At 40.0% G+C, this 19,840-nt stretch overlaps 1 protein-coding gene and 1 pseudogene across 5 annotated transcripts in view; one reads left to right on the forward strand and one right to left on the reverse strand.

The window, feature by feature from the left end:
- LOC102434942 (zinc finger protein 420) overlaps positions 1–19,840 on the reverse strand; it is a 70,500-nt gene that overhangs the window by 49,673 nt on the left and 987 nt on the right. The window contains exon 2 of one of the 5 annotated variants that reach the window (XM_014462572.2): positions 19,143–19,192. The exons of 3 other annotated variants lie outside the window; for them this stretch is intronic. In XM_014462572.2, coding sequence (XP_014318058.1) covers positions 19,143–19,175 — 33 coding nt within the window. In that variant the 5' untranslated portion in view covers positions 19,176–19,192. Of the gene's footprint in view, positions 1–19,142; positions 19,193–19,840 lie in introns of those variants that run through there. One more of the 5 variants, XM_014462579.2, reaches the window with a different exon arrangement.
- LOC106698470 lies at positions 4,321–14,647 on the forward strand (annotated as a pseudogene).

Genomic DNA, 19,840 nt, shown 5'->3' on the forward strand with positions numbered 1-19,840 from the left:
TAGGTGGTATGGATTTCGATCAGAATGCTTTTGCTGCCATCTATGATTATGACCAGGTGATGTTTGTCTATCAATTTGTGTATGTGATGTATCACATTTATTGATTTACAAATATGTAGCAGCCTTGATCCCTGGAATAAATCCACTTGGTTGGTGTATGATCTTTTTAATATATTGCTTGATCCGATTTACTAATATTTTGTTGAGGATTTTAGCATCTGTTTATCAGGAATATTGGCCTGTAATTCTCTTTCTTTGTAGTGTCTTTATGTGGTTTTCAAATTAGGATAATGATGTACTCATAAAAAGAGCTTGAGAGTGTACCTTCCTCTTGGATTTTTTGAAATAGCTTGAGGAGTATAGGTGTTAGTTCTCCTTTCTACGTTTGGTAAAACTCCCCTGTGAAGCCATCTGAACCTGGGCTTTTATGTACTGGGATTTTTTTAATAACTGCTTCTGTTTCATCAGTTGTTATTGGCCTATTCAGGTTTTCTGATTCTTCCTGTTCAGTTTTGGGAGATTGTATTTTTTAGGAATTTATCCATTTCATCCCCATTGTCAAACTTGTTGGCATATAGTTGTTCTGTGGTGTCAGTGATTACTTCTCTGCTTTCGTTTCTGATTTTATTTATTTGGATCCTCTCTCTTTGTTTCTCTTTGATGAGTCATGCACATGGAAAGGGGAAAAAAAACCTGGCATAGCAATACTCATGTCAGACAAAATAGACCTCAAAACAAAGGCCATAACAAGAGACAAGGAAGGCCACTTCATAATACTAAAGGGAATGATTTGACAAGGAAATATAACCCTTGTAAACATATATGCACCCAATATAGGAGCATCCAAGTACATTTAAAAACTCTTGATGAACATTAGGAGAGAGATTAACAACAACAGTCATAGTAGGAGACTTTATCACCCCACTGACATCACTGCATAGATATTCCAGACAAACTATTAACAAAGAAACAGAGGACTTAAAAGACACACCAGATCAGATGGATCTAACCAATATTTACAGAACATGTCACCCTAAAGCAACAGAATATGCATTCTTCTCAAGTGCACTTGGAACATTCTTTAAAGATAGACCACATGTTAGGGCACAAAAAACAAGTCTATACAAATTCAAGAAGATTGATATAAAACCAAGCATCTTCTCAGATTACAATGGGATAAAGTTAGAAATCAACTACAATAAAAAAATTCTAAAACACTGAAATACATGGAAGCTAAACCAATGAATGGGTTACCAATGAGATCAACAAGAAATTAAAAACTTCCTGGAAACAAATGAAAATGAATACACAACCACCCAAAACCTATGGGACATGGAAAAAGCAGTCCTGAGAGGGAAGTTCATAGCACTACAGGCCTACCTCAAGAAACAAGAAAAAGGACTAATAAACTATCTAATCCTAAAACAAAATGAATTAGAGAACAGCAAGAAAAACCTGGAGAAAGCAGAAGGAAGGAAATAATAAAGATCAGAGCAGAAATAAATGACATAGAGACAAAAAGCCAAACAAACAAACAAAAAACAGTACAAAAGATCAATAAATCCAAGAGTGGGTTTACTTTGAAAAGATAAACAGGATCGATGAACTGCTAGCCAGAATCATCAAGAAACAAAAAGTGAGGACCCAAATAAATAAAATCAGAGATGAAAGAAGCAATATAACAACAGACACCACAGAAATATAAATACTATGAACAAATATATGCCAACAAGCTGGACAATGTAGATGGAATGGACAAATTCCTAGAAGTATACAATCTTCCAAAACTCAATCAGGAAGAATCAGAAAACCTGAGGAGGCCAATAACAACTGATGAAATTGAAGCACTAAAAAAACTTCCAGCAAACAAAAGTCCTTGATTGGATGGATTTACAGGTGAGTTTTACCAAACATTCAAAGAACTAACAGCTACCCTGTTCAAATTATTCCAAAAAATTCAAGAGGAAGGAACACTTCCAAGCTCTTTTTATGAAGCCAGCATTATCCTAATTCAAAAACCAGATAAAGACACAACAAAGAAAGAAAATTACAGGTCAATATGCCTGATGAACACATATGCTAAAATCCTCAACAAAATATTAGCAAATCGGATCCAGCAATACATTAAAAAGATCATACACAGAGACAAAATGGCAGTGGAATAGACGGATGTGTCCCGAGCCTTGTCCCAGAGCAGATAGAACAAGCAACTTAAATCAAATAACATCCACCCAGAATTGGTGAAGTATATACAGCTGGTGAGACAATCCCCAGCCGGGAAGGAAAGAGGACACCTGGAGAACAGTAAAATCAGGGACCTGGGCTGGAGAGAACTGAGACCTCTAAGCCCAGAGGGTCAGAGGCAAACTGCATGGCACTGAGGCCTTGTCTTTTGTGGCATGTGTGCATGCCACAGCGTCTGACTTGACTGTGGAAAGGTCTGCAGGACTGCTGGTAGCAGGGGATTCCAGATCTGGGTCCACAGTCATAGAGACTGAGCCCAGAGGGGGCATTCTGGATGGCTGCCCAGACCGCACTGTGCAGGGAGGAGAGGGGTTCACACAGGCACAGCTCTTTCCCCTCTTTTTGGTCTTTGCTTTTGTTCACTGAACCTAGTTCATAGGACCTTTCAAACACAAACACTCACCTGTGGCTGAGGTGCAGGAGCAGGTGCAGGACTTGTGGAGTCTGGGGAGAGGCTGGGGTGAGGAGAGGGTCCAGGACAGGTGACCGCAAGTCTGTCACTGAGTCATACCTGACACTCGCGACCTAGGTAGCCATTTTCTCCTGAAGAGATAGCCCCTCTCTGCAGTCTCCAGGCAACCAATACAGCCACACCCAGACTACACCCTGAGTGGCACAAAGAATAATTTTTTTAAAAAATCCGAATAGTCCCTCAGAGTCCACAGGTGCTGGCCTAAAGAGAGGCCTTCAGTCCCAGCAACAGGAAACTGAGAAGCCACAGACAGTACAGAAGAGTGGGATCTTAAACCAGCCAAAGGAACGACACTTCACTTTTTCATTTTTATTTTATTTTATTACTTTGTCTCTTTTTTTCTTTTTCTTTTCTCATTTGTTTCTTTATTTTCTATTTCTTTTCACATTATTTTTCATTCATTCGAATTTATTTTACTTTATTTTTTAATCCTACTTTTTAATCAATTTAATTTTATTATTATTATTATTATTTTCTTCTCTTTCTCTTTCTTCTTATCCATTCATCCTCTTTCTACTTCCTCTATACAGAACTGAGGTCCTCTCCATATTTATCCAATTCTTAACCTTACTTTCTGTATATATGATTCTGCCCCCACCCTCTTTACTGGGTACTTGGTGTTTGTATGTTCTGGTTTACCTGTTTGTTCTCTGGTGTTTTCTCCCCAAATATATATATATTTTTCCTTTTTCTTCTTTTTCTTTTCTCTCATACCATGTTTTCTCTCTTCGATATCATTTGTGCTCTCTTTTCTCTCCCCTAATTCTCTTTTCTCTGGTGGTCACTTATATTGGGGTTATCAGTGTCGTGAGTACATTCGTGTTTTGTTCCCTTTGTGTCATGTCTTGTCGAGGTGAATTTTATCCTGTTTGGCCAATATGCTTGAGAGAAAGCCACATAACCAGATACCTGGAGAGGAGACTCCATCCATGAATGGGTCAATAACACTCCAGAAACAGCTACAGAGGCAGGAAGAAGGCAGCAGTGAGAGAGCGTGAGTGACTGAGAAAAGAGGAGTGTGTGGTCGTGTGGGTGTGTTAGTGAGGAATAGTTAGATCCTGCAGGACCTTCGGGGGAAAGCTAACCAGGCTCGCCTAACTAGGCAGCCTCTGCCACCATTGCAAATAGTCCCGGAGTGGCCGGCTCTTCCTCAGAGGCCTCGGGTGCAGTCTCATGGTCACTGAGACACCAGCCACCCCAGGTGAAGGGTCCTGTGAGTTCCGAAGCATGCCACCCTCTGACTGGCCCAACACTTTAGCTCAGGACACTGTGACCACGCAAGAAGCAGCCACGTGAGCAGCTGGCTCTTGTCCGTGGAGCACCAGCCCATGAGCAGCCCACCCCAGGCCAAGGAGTGGCAGCCTCACGCGGCTTGCCCCCATCTAAGGAGCAGCAGCTGTGCGAATGGCCAGCCCCCTCCATCCCATGAGCAGCAGCCTTCAGTGTAGCCCACCTCCATCCGAGGAGCAGCAGTCACGTGAGCAGCCCGCCCCCATTCAAGGAGCAGCAGCCATACACAACCCGTACCCATCCGAGGAGCAGCAGCACACAAGCAGCCCGCCCCCGTCCAAGGAGCAGCAGTCGTGTGAGCAGCCCGCCCCCAAATGAGGAGCAGCAGCTGTGCAAGCAGCCTGCCCCTGTACGAGGAGGAGCAGAACTGCGAGCAACCCGCCACTGTCCAAGGAGCGGCAGCCCCCGAGAGCAGTCCGCCCCCACCAGAGGTGCAGCAGCTCACAAGCAGCTTGCCCCTGTCCCAGGAGCAGCAGCCGTGCAAGAAGCCTGCCCCCTCCTGCGGAGCAGCAGCTCCATCAGCAGCCTGCCCCAGTCTGAGGAGCAGTAGCTGTGCGCAGCCAGCCACCGTCCAAGGAGCAGCAGCCTCATGAGCAGCCTGATCCTGTCCAAGGAGCAGGAGCTGCAAAAGCACCCTGCCCCCACCAGCCAGAGGAGCCACCACTGCTGAGAACAGCACCCACCAGAGGAGCCACCACCAACTGAGGAGCAGACACTGCTGCGACAGCCTGAGGAGCGGACGCCACCCGAGGAGCCACTGCCACCCAAGGAGCAACCCCTGCATGACCACACAACTAGATCCTTCGGTGAGAGCAAAAATGGGTAGACAAAGAAACCACCAAAGGAAAGAAAAGGCCCTGACTGGTTTGGCTCAGTGGATAAAGCGTCGGCCTGCGGGCTCAAGGGTCCCAGGTTCGATTCCGGTCAAGGGCATGTACCTTGGTTGCGGGCACATCCCCAGTAGTGGGCGTGCAAGAGGCAGCTGATCGATGTTTCTCTCTCATCGATGTTTCTAACTCTCTATCCCTCTCCCCTCCTCTCTGTAAAAAATCAATAAAATATATTTTTTTAAAAAAGGAAAGAAAAGTAGGAATCACCAGAAAAGCAGCTAAGTAAAATGGAGGCATGCAATATGTCAGAAAAAGAATTCAGAATAAGGGTCATACAGTTCATAAACCAGATGGATGAAAAAATTCAACAACTTATGTAAGAATCAAGAAGAAATAAAGAATGATATAGCTGCAATACAAAAACACCGTGGAAAGTTTCAACAGTAGACTAGGAGAAGTGGATGACCGAATTAGCGAATTAGAAGACAGGAAGCAAAACACACTCAAACTGAACTGCAACTGGAGAAAAAAATTAAAAGACAGGAGGAGAGCCTAAGGGACCTTTGGGACAACATGAAATGAAGCAACATATGAATAATAGGGGTGCCAGAACGACAGGAAGAGGAACAAGGGTTAGAAAACCTATTTGAAGAAATAATGTCAGAAAACTTCCCGGATGTGGGAAAGAAAAAAGTCACACAAGCCCAGAGAGTCCCAAACAAGATGAACCAGAAAAGACCCACACCAAGACACATCATAATTATGACGGCAAATGTTCAGGACAAAAAGAGAATCATAAAGGCTGCAAGAGAGAGATAGAAGGTTACGTACAAGTGACCTCCCATTAGATTAACAAATGATTTCTCAATAGAAACACATCAGGCCAGAAAAGAATGGAAGGAAATTTACAAAGTGATGCAAAGCAAGGGACTGAATCCAAGAATACTCTATCTAGCAACGCTATCATTCAAAATTAAAGGGTAAATAAGGAGCTTCGCAGACAAAAAAAAAAAAAGGCTAAGGGAATTTATCACTACGAAGCCAGCAATGCAAGAAATGAATGCTAAAGGGACTGGTGTAAAAAGAGGAAATACAAAGGGAAGAAGGAACAGAGGCACAAAAAATAAATATGGCTACAGACAAGCACCTATCAATAACTTTAAACGTAAATGGACTAAATGCTCCAATCAAAAGACATCAAGTGGCCCTAACCGGTTTGGCTCAGTGGATAGAGCGTCAGCCTGTGGACTAAAGGGTCCTGGGTTCGATTCCGGTCAAGGGCATGTACCTCAGTTGCAGGCACATCCCCAGTAGGGGGTGTGCAGGAGGCAGCTGATTGATGTTTCTAACTCTCTATCCCTCTCCCTTCTTCTCTGTAAAACAAAAAAAAAATCAATAAAATATATATATTTTTTTAAAAGACATCAAGTGGCTGAATAGATAAAAATAACATGACCCATATATATGCTGTCTACAAGAGACCCACCTCAGAACAAGGGACTCACAAGAATGAAAGTGAAGGGATGAAAAATATCTTTCAGGCAAATGGAAATGGAAAAAAAAAAAACTGGGGTAGCAATACTTATATCTGAAGTATTGCTACCCCAGCTTTTTTTTTTTTCATTTAGACCTCAGAGTGAAGGCCAACACAAGAGATAAGGAAGGCCACATCATAATACTAAAGGGATCGATACAACAAGAGGATATAACCCTGATTAACATATATGTACCCAAATACATAAAAAAAACTCCTGGAAGATATCAAGGGAGAGATCGACAACAATACAATCATAGTAGGAGACTTTAATACCCCCCTGAAATCACTAAATAAATCCTCTAGACAAAAAATCATCAAAGAAACATCAATCCTAAATGACTCACTAGATCAGATGGACTTAACGGACATCTTCAGAACATTTCACCCAAAACCATGGAATATACGTTCTTCTCGAGTGCACATGGGACATTTTCAAAGATAGAGCACATATTGGGCCACAGGCAAAGTCTCTCCAAATTCAAGAAGATTGAAATCATATCAAGCATCTTCTCAGACAACAATGGCATAATATTAGAAACAAACCACAATAAAAAACAATCAAAAAAATTCAAACACTTGGAAGCTGAATAGCATGCTATTAAACAATGATTGGGTTACCAAAGAGATAAATGAAGAAATTAAAAACATCCTGGAAATGAATGACAATAAAAACATAACAATCCAAAATCCATGGGACACATTGAACGCAGTCCTGAGAGAGAAGTTTATTGCTCTACAGGCCTACCTCAAAAAGCAAGAAAAAATGGTAGTAAATCATATAACTCTACAACTCAAAGAATTAGAAAGAGAACAACAAAAAAAGCCCAGAGTGAGCAGAAGGAAGGAGATAATAAAGATTAGAGCAGAAATAAATGACATAGAGACCAAAAAAACAATGCAAAAGATCAATAAAACGAAGAGTTGGTTCTTTGAAAGGATAAACAAGATTGATGAACCTCTAGCCAGGCTCACCAAGAAGCAAAGAGAGCGGACCCAGATAAACAAAATCGGAAATGAAAGAGGCAAAATAACAACGGACCCCACAGAAATACAAAGGATTGTTAAAAACAGCTATGAACAACTCTATTCCAACAAACTAGACAACCTAGAGGAAAAGGACATATTCCTAGAAAAATACAACCTTCCAAAACTCAACCAGAAAGAATCTAAAAATCTCAACAGACCAATAACTACGGAAGAAATTGAAGCAGTCATAAAAAGGCTTCCAGCAAACAAAAGCCTGGGACAGTTGGCTTCATGGGGGAATTTTACCAAACATTCAAGGAAGAACTAAAACCTATCATCCTCAGACTATTCCAAAAAATTCAAGAGGAAGGAACACGTCCAAGCTCATTCTATGAAGCCAGCATTACCCTAATAGCAAAATCAGCTGAAAACAACACAATGAAAGAGAATTAAAGGCCAATATCCCTCATGAACATAGATGCCAAAATCCTCAACAAAATCCTAGCAAATCGGATCCAGCATTACATCAGAAAGATCACACACCATGACCAAATAGGATTTATCCTGGGGATGCAAGGATGATACAATATCCGCAAATCAATAAATGTGCTATATCACATAAACAAACTGAGAGGTAAAAATCATATACTCATTTCAATTGATGCAGAAAAAGCATTTGACAAAATCCAACACCCTTTCTTGATAAAAACCCTCAGCAAAATGGTAATAGAGGGATCATACCTCAACATAATAAAAGCCTTATATGACAAATCTACAGCCAAGATCATACTCAATAGGCAAAATCTAAAAGCATTTCACGTAAGAACATGAACGAGACAAGGATGCCCACTTTCACCACTCCTGTTCGACATAGTTCTGGAAGTGCTACCTATAGCAAGTAGACAAGGTATCAAAATTGGAAAAGAAGATGTAAAACTGTCATTATTCGCAGATGACATGATACTGTACATAGAAAAACCTAAAGACTCCATCAAAAAATTATTAGACTTAATAAATGAATTCATCAATGTAGCAGGATACAAAATTAATGCAAAGAAATCTGGCATTTCTATACACCAATAGTGAACTTACAGAAAGAGAGACAAAAAAAATCCCATTTACCATCGCACCAAAAATATTAAGATTCCTAGGAATAAACTTAACTAAGGAGGTAAAAGACCTGTACTTGGAAAACTACAAGACACTGAAAAAAAGAGATAGAGGAAGATATAAACAGATGGAAGAACATACATTGTTCATGGATTGGTAGAATCAATATCATTAAAATGTCCATACTACCCAAAGCAATCTATAGATTCAATGCACTCCCCATTAAAATACCAACAGCATGCCAGAACCGGTTTGGCTCAGTGGATAGAGCGTCGGCCTGCGGACTGGGGGGTCCCGGGTTCGATTCCGGTTAAGGGCATGTACCTGGGTTGCGGGCACATCCCCAGTAGGAGATGTGCAGGAGGCAGCTGATCGATGTTTCTCTCCCATCGATGTTTCTAACTCTCTATCTCTCTCCCTTCCTCTCTGTAAAAAATCAATAAAATATATTTTTAAAAAAATACCAACAGCATATTTCACAGACATAGAACAAACTCTCCAAAAATTCATCTGGAATAAAAAAAGACCCCGAATAGCTGCAGCAATCCTGCAAAATCAGAACAATGTAGGTGGGATCTCAATACCAGATATCAAGCTGTATTACAAAGCCACTGTTCTCAAACTGCCTGGTACTGGCACAAGAACAGACATATAGATCAACGGAATAGAATAGAGAACCCAGAAATTGACCCAAACCACTGTGCTCAGTTAATATTTGACAAAGGAGCAAGAACATACAATGGAGTGAGGACAGTATCTTCAATAAATGGTGTTGGGAAAATTGGACAGATACATACAAAAAAAATGAAACTAGACCACCAACTTACACCATACACAAAAATAAACTCAAAATGGATAAAGGACTTAAACATAAGACGAAAAACCATTAAAATACTAGAGGAATCCACAGGCAGCAAAATCTCAGACATATGCTGAAGCAATTTCTTCACTGATATAGCTCCTAGGGCAATGGAAACTAGAGAGAAAATAAACAAGTGGGACTACATCAAAATAAAAAGGTTCTGCACAGCAAAAGAAACCATCAACAAAACAACAAGAAAGCTCACTTCGTGGTAGAACATATTTGCCAATGTTATCACCAATAAGGGTTTAATCTCCAACATTTACAGTGAACTCATACAACTTAACAAAAGGAAGATAAACAACCCAATCAAAAAATAGGCAATGGACCTAAATAGATACTTTTCAAAAGAAGACATAAAGAAGGCCAAGAGACATAGGAAAACATGCTCAAAGTCACTAATCATCCAAGATATGCAAATCAAAGCGACAATGAGGTACCATCTCACACCTGTCAAAATGGCTATCATCAACAAATTAACAAACAACAAGTGCTGGCGAGGATGTGGAGAAAAAAGAACCATAGTGCACTGCTGGTGGTAACGCAGACTGGTGCAGCCACTGTGGAGAACAGTATGGAGTTTCCTCAAAAAACTAAAAATGGAACTCCCATTTGACCCAGTGATCCCACTTCTAGGAATATATCCCAAGAAACTAGAAACACCAATTAGAAAGGATATATGCACCTTTGTTCATAGCAGCACAATTCATCACAGCTAAGATTTGGAAACAGCCTAAGTGCCCATCAGCAGATGAGTGGATTAAAAAACTGGTACATCTACACAATGGAATACTACACTGGGGTAAAAAAGAAGTTCTTACCATTTGCAACAGTACAGATGGAACTGGAGAGCATTATGCTAAGTGAAATAAGCCATTCAGAGAAAGATAAATATCACAGGATCTCACTCATTTATAGAATACTAGAGGCCTGTTGCACGAAGAGATTCATGCAATAGGCCTTCCCTTCCTCTGGCTGCTGGCACCGGTTTTCTTCCGGCACCCAGGACCCAGGCCTTTGCTTCACTGCTCTGGCCGGATCCTTCAATCTTCCCTGCTCCAGCCAGAGCCTTCAGTCTTCACTCTGCCACTTCGCGCCTACATATGCAAATTAACCGCCATCTTTGTTGGGTTAATTTGCATACTCTCCTGATTTGCTGGTGAGCATAGCAGAGGGACGGTCAATTTACATGTTTGTCTATTATTAGGTAAGATAATGAGCAACATAAACTGATGATCAAAAACATCCAGAGACAGAGAAGCATCGATCAGACCGTCAAACCTCAGAGGGAAGGTAGGGGAGGGTGGGGGTAAGGAGGAGAGATCAACCAAAGAACTTGTATGCATGCATATAAGCCTAACCAATGGACACAGACACCAGGGGGGTTGAGGGCATGAGTGGGGGGCTTGGGGGGGGGGGCAATGGGCGATAAAGACACATATGTAATACCTCAATCAATAAAAAAAAAATTAATAAATAAATAAATCACAAATTTAAAAAAAAAAAAACACCATACACCATGACCAAGTGGGATTTATTCCAAGGATGCAAGGCTGGTACCATATTCACAAGAAATGTGATACATCACATAAACAAATTGAAAGATAAAAACCACATAGTCATATCAATAGATGCAGAGAACCCATTCGACAAAATACAGCACCCTTTTCTGATAAAAACTCTCAGTCAAGTAAGAATAGAGGAATCATACCTCAACATAATAAAGGCCATATACGACAAACCTACAATCAACATAATACTCAATGGGCAAAAACTGTAAGTGTTTCCCTTAAGAACAGGAACATGACAGGGATGTCCACTTTCACCACTCTTACTCAACATAGTTCTGGAAGTCTTAGCCACAGCAATCAGACAAGAAGAAAAGATAAAAGGCATCCAAATTGGAAAGGAGGAAGTAAAATTCTCATTATTCGCAGATGACATGATATTGTACATAGAAAACCCTAAAGAATCCATCAGGAAACTACTAGACTTAGTAAATGAATTCAGAAAGGTAGCAGGTTACAAAATCAACATCCACAAAAGAATGGCATTTTTATACACCAATAATGAACTGTTATAAGAAGAAACTAAAAAAGCAATCCCATTTACCATTGCAACAAAAAAAAATAAGATACCTACTTGGAATAAATTTAACCAAGGAATTAAAAGACCTGTACTTGGAAAACTATAGGACAGTGGTTCTCAACCTGTGGGTCGCGATCCCTTTGGGGGTCGAACGACCCTTTCACAGGGGTCGCCTAAGACCATTGAAAAACACATATATAATTACATATTTTTTTGTGTTTAATCACTATGCTTTAATTATGTTCAATTTGTAGCAATGAAATTGGGGGTCACCACAACATGAGGAACTGTATTAAAGGGTCACGGCATTAAAAAGGTTGAGAACCACTGCTATAGGACATTGAAAAAAGAAATAGAGGAAGATACAAACAATGGAAGCATATACCATGTTCATGGATTGAAAGAATTAACATCTATAGATTCAACACAGTCCCTATTAAAATAAAAATGGCAGACCCAGCCAGCATGGCTCAGTGGTTGAGTGTTGACCTATGGACCAGGAGGTCATAGTTAGATTCCCAGTCAGGCTATATGCCCGGGTTGCAGGCTCAATCCCAGTAGGGGCGTGTAGGAGGCAGCTGATCAATGATTCTCTCTCATCATTGATGTTTCTAACTCCCTCTCTCTTCCTCTCTGAGATAAATAAAAATAAATTTTAAAAAATAAAATGAAATAAAAGTAAAATACCAATGGCATACTTCACAGAGTTAAAACAAACACTTCAAAAATTTATATGGAACCAAAAAGGACCCTGAATAGCTTGAGAAAGAAGAGGGATCATAATAATGGATATCAAACTATACTGCAAAGCCATTATAACCAAAACAGGCTGGTACTGGCATCAGAATAGGCATATAGACCAATAGATCAGAACAGAGACCCCAGAAATTGACCCACACTATTATGGTCAATTGATATTTGAGAAAGGAGGCAAGAACATACAATGGAGTAAAAACAGTCTCTTCAATAATTGGTGTTGGGAAAACTGGACTGACACATGCAAAAAAAAAAATGAAACTAGACCGCCAACTTACACCATACACAAGAGTAAACTAAAAATGGAGAGAAGACTTAAATGTAAGGCATGAAATCATAAAAATCTTAGAAGAAAACATAGGCAATAAAATCTCAGACATCTCACGCAGCAATATGTTTACAGACACATCTCCTAGGAGAAAGGAAACTAAGGAGAAAATAAACTAATGGGACTACATTAAAATGAAAAGCTTCTAAAGGGCAAAAGAAACCACCATCAAATTGAAAAGCAAACCCAGTGAATGGGAGAATATATTTTCTAATGATACATCTGATAAGGGGTTAATATCCAAAATATATAAAGTACTTATCGCAACAAAAAAAAAAGCTACCTAGGAATAAACTTGACTAAGGAGGTAAAAGACCCATACCTGGAAAACTACAGGACACTGAAAAAGGAGACAGAGTAAGACTTAAACAGATGGAAGAACATACCCTGTTCATGGATTGGTAGAATCAACATCATCAAGATGTCCATATTACCCAAAGCAATCTATAGATTCAATGCAATCCCCATTAAAATACCAACAGCATATTTCACAGACATAGAACAAACTCTCCAAAAATTCATCTGGAATAAAAAAAGACCCCGAATAGCTGCAGCAATCCTGCAAAATCAGAACAATGTAGGTGGGATCTCAATACCAGATATCAAGCTGTATTACAAAGCCACTGTTCTCAAACTGCCTGGTACTGGCACAAGAACAGACATATAGATCAATGGAGTAGAATAGAGAACCCAGAAATCGACCCAAACCACTATGCTCAATTAATATTCGACAAAGGAAGCAAGAACATACAATGGAGTCAAGACAGCCTTTTCAATAAATGGTGTTGGGAAAATTGGACAGATACATACAAAAAAATGAAACTAGACCACTAACTTACACCATACACAAAAATAAACTAAAAATGGATAAAGGACTTAAACATAAGATGGGAAACCATAAAAATACTAGAGCAGGGGTGGGCAACCCCTGGCACGCGTGCCAAACATGGCACGCCAGTAACTTTTGCTGGCACGCGAAACCCTCTCTTATAAACTTCCATTTACAATTTTTTTCTTAATATCGACTTTTTTATTCTTCAGATAAATTCAGTGTAGGTGCACCTTAGATAAATAAATAATTTTACATAACAAGTTATCTTAAAGACCATAGACATGCCCGAGGAGGCCTAGCTCTCTTCCTCCGAACCCCAGTGGTGAGACCTGCTCAAATCTCGGCATTTCTCCAGGACCAACCCACCCCAGGATGGTGTGGAATACAGCACATTCACCTGTCACCCAGCCGCCATTCTGGTTCCAAGGCTGCGTCTCTCCACTGGACTGGTGAGAGGGTTGTCAGTGTTTTGCTCCTGGGCCTACTTCCAGCTGCGTATTTGAATCCTTCTACTGCGATGGACTACTCCCTGGCTGCGGTCCTCTCTCTCCATAGTCATTGGGGCCTTGGACAAGTTGTTACTATGTTCAAAAGGATGCATTGCAGAAAGCTGCCAAGGCAGGCCTCTTGGCACTGTCGGCTTTCACCTTTGCTGGGCTTTGTTATTTCAACTATCACGATGTGGGCATCTGCAAAGCTGTTGCGATGCTGTGGAAGCTCTGGCCTTCTTGACTTACTACCTTGAAAATTGATTGTACACCTCTTTGCCTCTGCTCTGTCATGCCATTCATCTCACAATAAGGAGGAAATAACAGATAAGTCCACTGGTGAGATAAATCTCTTCTCCTAATCACCTGGCTAGTTTTAGAATTTAATCTGTGAGGAAAAGGTTTGAGAGGAATTGTATCCAAGAAATTGTGAGACAGAGTTCCACATTCTGGCGAGTGAATGAGGTTGTCCTCCAGCTTCTCAAGACTCACAATGTAACTGAACATTATATATGAGCTTTTGCATTATAATTTACTGAACTCTTAAAGGGAATTCAGTTTTATTACTCTCAATACCTAATCAAACTGCTATATTTGTCCTAGGAGTTATGGAGAAAGGAAAAACTATTAATTAATAAGTAAAAACTGCAGAAACTTATGCAGCACTTAATGTTTGAAAACTTTCCCCCTTTGTTTAGTTGATACCGTTACTGAAAGTTATATGTCTTTGGGAAACTTTAAAGTTAGGAAATGCTGATATTTCACATTACTAATTTCTAAAGCCTGGGTAAAAGAGCCTGGAGAACTTCTGAATGTAGAGAAGTTCCATGCAGGGAAGAGGTACCCCTGTAAAGGTACCAAAGTATTACATGTTCTAAACAGACTTAACTCCTCAAATATGTTCATTTTACTTGTCCCAAAATAATATCCACAAATATAAAACTTTAAATAATAAATTGTTATTTTTCCCACTGTGAGAATCTTTAATGTGAAATGTATTCTGTGAAAATAAAGTTTTTAAAAAAAATTTAAAAAAGACCATAGACATGGATTGATGAGAGAGGGGAAGAGCAATTTCTATGCCTCTGCCTTAACTCTCCCTGCCTTCCTAGATCCGACCAGTGTTTTGGTTTCATCCACATACGCTTGTGAATCTTTGTTCTCAGTGATGAATTTTGTTAAGTCTCGTAATAGGAGTAGCCTGATGGATGAAAGTAGTAGCTCGTGCATATCTCTGAAGGTCACAAAATATAAACCTGATGTAAAATCTCTGTCATCAGTGATGCAGCAGCAAAAGTCCCACTGATAATATCAAACGGAGTCATAAAGTTTTCTGTTGGACTATCAGTGTACATGTAATGGATTAAAAAACTGGTAGAACATATTTGCCAATGATACTTGGCAAAAACATATACTGTGTTTTTGTCGCTCGAATGAATTTTATTATTTCTTCAAAGTTCTTCACATACGTACACCTTAAGAGATATCAAGTAGGCGTAACATGTTCTCAAAAAATTAGGGTTGGCACGCAGAAGAATTTTGAGTCAGAGATTTTGCTGGTTTGGGCACCCACTCACAAAAAGGTTGCCCACCCCTGTACTAGAGGAATCCACAGGCAGCAAAATCTCAGACATATGCCAAAGCAATTTCTTCACTGATACTGCTCCTAGGGCAATGGAAACTAAAGAGAAAATAAACAAATGGAACTACATCGAAAATAAAAAGCTTTTGCACAGCAAAGGAAACCATCAACAAAACAACAAGAAAGCCCACTGCATGGGAGAATATATTTGCAAATGTTATCACTGATAAGAGTTTAATCTCCAACATTTACAGGGAACTCATACAACTTAACAAAAGGAAGATAAACAACCCAATCAAAAAATGAGCAACAGACCTAAATAGATACTTTTCGAAAGAAGACAGAAGGCCAAAAGACATATGAAAACATGCTCAAAGTCACTAATCATCCGAGATATGCAAATCAAAGAGACAATGAGGTACCATCTCACACCTGTCAGATGGCTATCATCAACAAATCAACAAACAAGTGCTGGCGAGGATGTGGAGAAAAAGGAACCCTAGTGCACTGCTGGTGGGAACGCAGACTGGTGCAGCCACTGTGGAGAACAGTATGGAGTTTCCTCAAAAAACTAAAAATGGAACTCCCATTTGACCCAGTGATCCCACTTCTAGGAATATATCCCAAGAAACTAGAAACACCAATTAGAAAGGATATATGCACCTTTGTTCATAGCAGCACAATTCACCACAGCTAAGATTTGGAAACAGCCTAAGTGCCCATCAATAGATGAGTGGATTAAAAAACCATGGTACATCTACACAATGGAATACTACACTGCAATAAAAAAGGAGTTCTTACCATTTGCAATAGCATGGATGGAACTGGAAAGCATTATGCTAAGTGAAATAAGCCATTCAGAGAAAGATAAATACCACATGATCTCACTCATTTGTGGAACATAATGAACAACATAAACTGATGAAAAAAAACAGATCCAGAGACAGAGAAGCATCGATCAGACCATCAAACCTCAGAGGGAAGGTAGGGGAGGGTGGGGGTAAGGGGGAGAGATCAACCAAAGGACTTATATGCAAGCATATGGGCCTAACCAATGGACACAGACAACAGGGGGGTGAGGGCATGAGTGGGGGGTGATAGGGGGAAACTTGGGGATAAGGACACATATGTAATAACTTAACCCAGTGGTTCTCAACCTGTGGGTCACGACCCCTTTGGGGGTAGAACAACCCTTTCACAGGGGTCGCCTAAGACCATCGGAAAACACATATATAATTACATATTGTTTTTGTGATTAATCACTATGCTTTAATTATGTTCAATTTATAACAATGAAAATACATCCTACATATCAGATATTTACATTACGATTCATAACAGTAGCAAAATTACAGTTATGAAGTAGCAGCGAAAATAATTTTATGGTTGGGGTACCACAACATGAGGAACTGTATTAAAGGGTCACGGCATTAGGAAGGTTGAGAACCACTGACTTAATCAATTAAATAAATAAAGAAAGAAAGAAAGAAAGAAAGAAAGTATTTATACAACTCAACAAAAAGTAGGCAATCAATCCAATTAAAAAATGGCAGACCTAGCTTGTTTGGCTCAGTAGATGGAGTGTTGGCCTGTGGACTGAAGGGTCCCGGATTTGATTCCGGTCAAGGGCACATGCCTGGGTTGCAGGCTCAATCCCCAGTGGGGGGCTTGCAGGAGGCAGCCGATCAATGGTTCTCTCTCATGGTTGATGTTTCTATCTCTCTCTCCTTCTCCCTTCCTCTCTGGAATCAATAAAAATATCTTTAAAAAATATATATGGGCAGAAGACTTCAACAGACATTTCTCCAAAAAGGACATACAGCCCTAACCAGTTTGGCTCAGTGGATAGAGCATCAGCCTGCAGACTGAGAGGTCCCAGGTTCGTTCCGGTCAAGGGCAGGTACCTTGGTTGCGGGCACATCCCCAGTGGGAGGTGTGCAGGAGGCAGCTGATTGATGTTTCTCTCTCATCGATGTTTCTAACTCTCTATCCCTTTCCCTTCTTCTCTGTAAAAAATCAATAAAATATATATTTTTTAAAAAGGACATAGAAATGGCCAAGAGACACATGAAAATATGCTCAAAGTCACTAATTATCAGAGAAATGCAAATTAAAACCACAATATCACCTCACACCTGTCAGAATGGCTATTATCAAAAAATCAACAAGTGCTGGCGAGGATGTGGAGTAAAGGGAACACTAGTTCACTGCTGTTGGGAATGCAGATTAGTGCAGCCACTATGGAAAATAGTATGGAGTTTCCTCAAAAAATTAAAAATGGAACTTCTGTTTGACCCAGAAATCCCACTTCTGGGAATATATCCTAAAAATCCCAAAATACCAATCAGAAAGAATATACATACTCCTATGTTCATAGCAGCATTATTTACAATAGCTGAGATTTGGAAACAGTCCAAGTGCCCATCAGTAGATGAATGGATTAAAAAAAACTGTGGGACATTTACACTATGGAATACTATGCAGCTGTAAAAATGAGGGACCTCTTATCCTTTAGGGCAGCATGGATGGACCTGGAAAATATTATATTAGGTGAAATAAGGCAATCTGAGAAAGATAAATATCACACGATCCCATTTACTTATGGAATCTAATGAACAAAATTAACGAACAAAATAAGACCCGAAGCAGGGAGGCATGGACCAGACTGACATACCTCGATGTGGGGTTGGGGGGATGTGAAGAGATAAACCAAAGTACTTATATAGCCCATGGACACAGGCAATAGGGTAGTGAAGACCTGGGGTGGTGGGAACGGGCTGGGAGGAGAGGGGGAAGGGGAGGGGGGGGGGACATGGGAGATATCTGTAATATTATCAACAATAAAAAATATATATATTAAATAAAAAGTTAAAGATTCAACTAAATGCTGCCAACAAGAAATGCACATAGAAGCATGGAACAGACTGCTGAATCTCAGAGGGAAAGCGGGTAGGCAGCAGGGCGGGGAGGAGAGGAGGAGATTAACCAAAGAATTATATGCATATATGCATGACCCATGGACACAGACAATAGTGTGGTAAAAGCCTGGGGGGAGGGGGCAGTGGAAACAGAGACAGAGGAAATGAGTGCAGGGAGGGAAAAAGGGGACATCTGTCATACTTTCAAATAATAATTATAATTTTTTTTAAAAGAAATGCACTTTAACCATCAGAATACAAATAGGTTAAAAGTAAAAGGATAGAAAAAGATACAGCATGTTAACACTAATGTAAAAAGCTGGAGTGGCTACATTAACTATCAAACAAAGTAGAGGTTCCAAGCAAAGAATATTACTGGATAAAGGATACTATTTCATAATGATTAAAGGGGCCAATCCACCATTAGGACATGTAATCTAAAATATTTATGTACCTAATAGTAGGGCTTCAAAATAGATGAAGCAGAAACTGACAGATTTTGAACTGAAGACAGAATAAATTACATAAGATTGGCAAGTGATAATTTTTAGCAGGTTCATTATACTTTCGTGTACATTTGAAAATTTTAAAATGTTAAAAAAAACTATGCTGCTATGTCAGAAATATGAATTTCAAAGCCATTATTCCTTAACTTAACGAATATTGGGAAGCATCTATCACAATTTACTGCTCATATTCCTTGCTCCCAATCTATAGAAAACTGCCTTGTTCCTGCATTATTCGAAAACACTTTAGCTAGGAAATTTCAAAGAGAAAAAGATTCCTATGTCCTGTAACAAACAAAGGGAGATCAGGAAATAGAGAAAACATCTACTCACCCTGGACTTTGCTTTTGAATGCATAACAGCCATTTTTCCTCCTCTGGGCCCTACTCTCAGGAAAAGAAAATGGAATTATGAAATACGAGGCCTTTCTTAGGTCATATTCTAAATTAGACCATACCTTCGTCTGTCTCCCATCCCCCAATCTACCCTCATTTAACATGGAGAGCAGTCAAAACAGTCCTCCACTTTCTGTATCAGAAAGAAAATCACAGCTGTCTTGGGCCAGAATTTATTTCTGGATTCAAAGTTGTACACTGGAAACAGACCCCTACAGGGGAGTGTTACAAGTTCTTAAGTGTGTGGCTTGCCTCATACAGCACACTCTCTGAAAGCCCATTACATTTATAAGTGGCCTTTCTTTAAGGTATTACCAGCTCTAAAATTCTCATCTCAAGACCAGGTCTGTGACTTAGAAATAACTCATTCACAGGCTCAAATTTCTGACTTCTTGTCACTTCTTGCATCCAATACCCAAAGTGAGAAGGCACCAGAAAGCAGCAAGGAACCTACAACTGCAATCCCAGGGTGAAGTAAGGATACAGAATAAAGCAATCAATAGAGACCATGTCTGAATGGGGGAAAGAGAGAGGGTCCTCACTGTGGCCAGAAGAGAAAGAAGTCCTCAGGGAAGGACAAAGCCAGGTGGGACTCATGACCCACAGACCGACTCTACCCCAGAATAAACCCCAGAA

The sequence above is a fragment of the Myotis lucifugus genome, unplaced genomic scaffold (genome assembly GCF_000147115.1).
Source record: "Myotis lucifugus unplaced genomic scaffold, Myoluc2.0 scaffold_185, whole genome shotgun sequence".
NCBI classification, from domain to species: Eukaryota; Metazoa; Chordata; class Mammalia; order Chiroptera; family Vespertilionidae; genus Myotis; species Myotis lucifugus.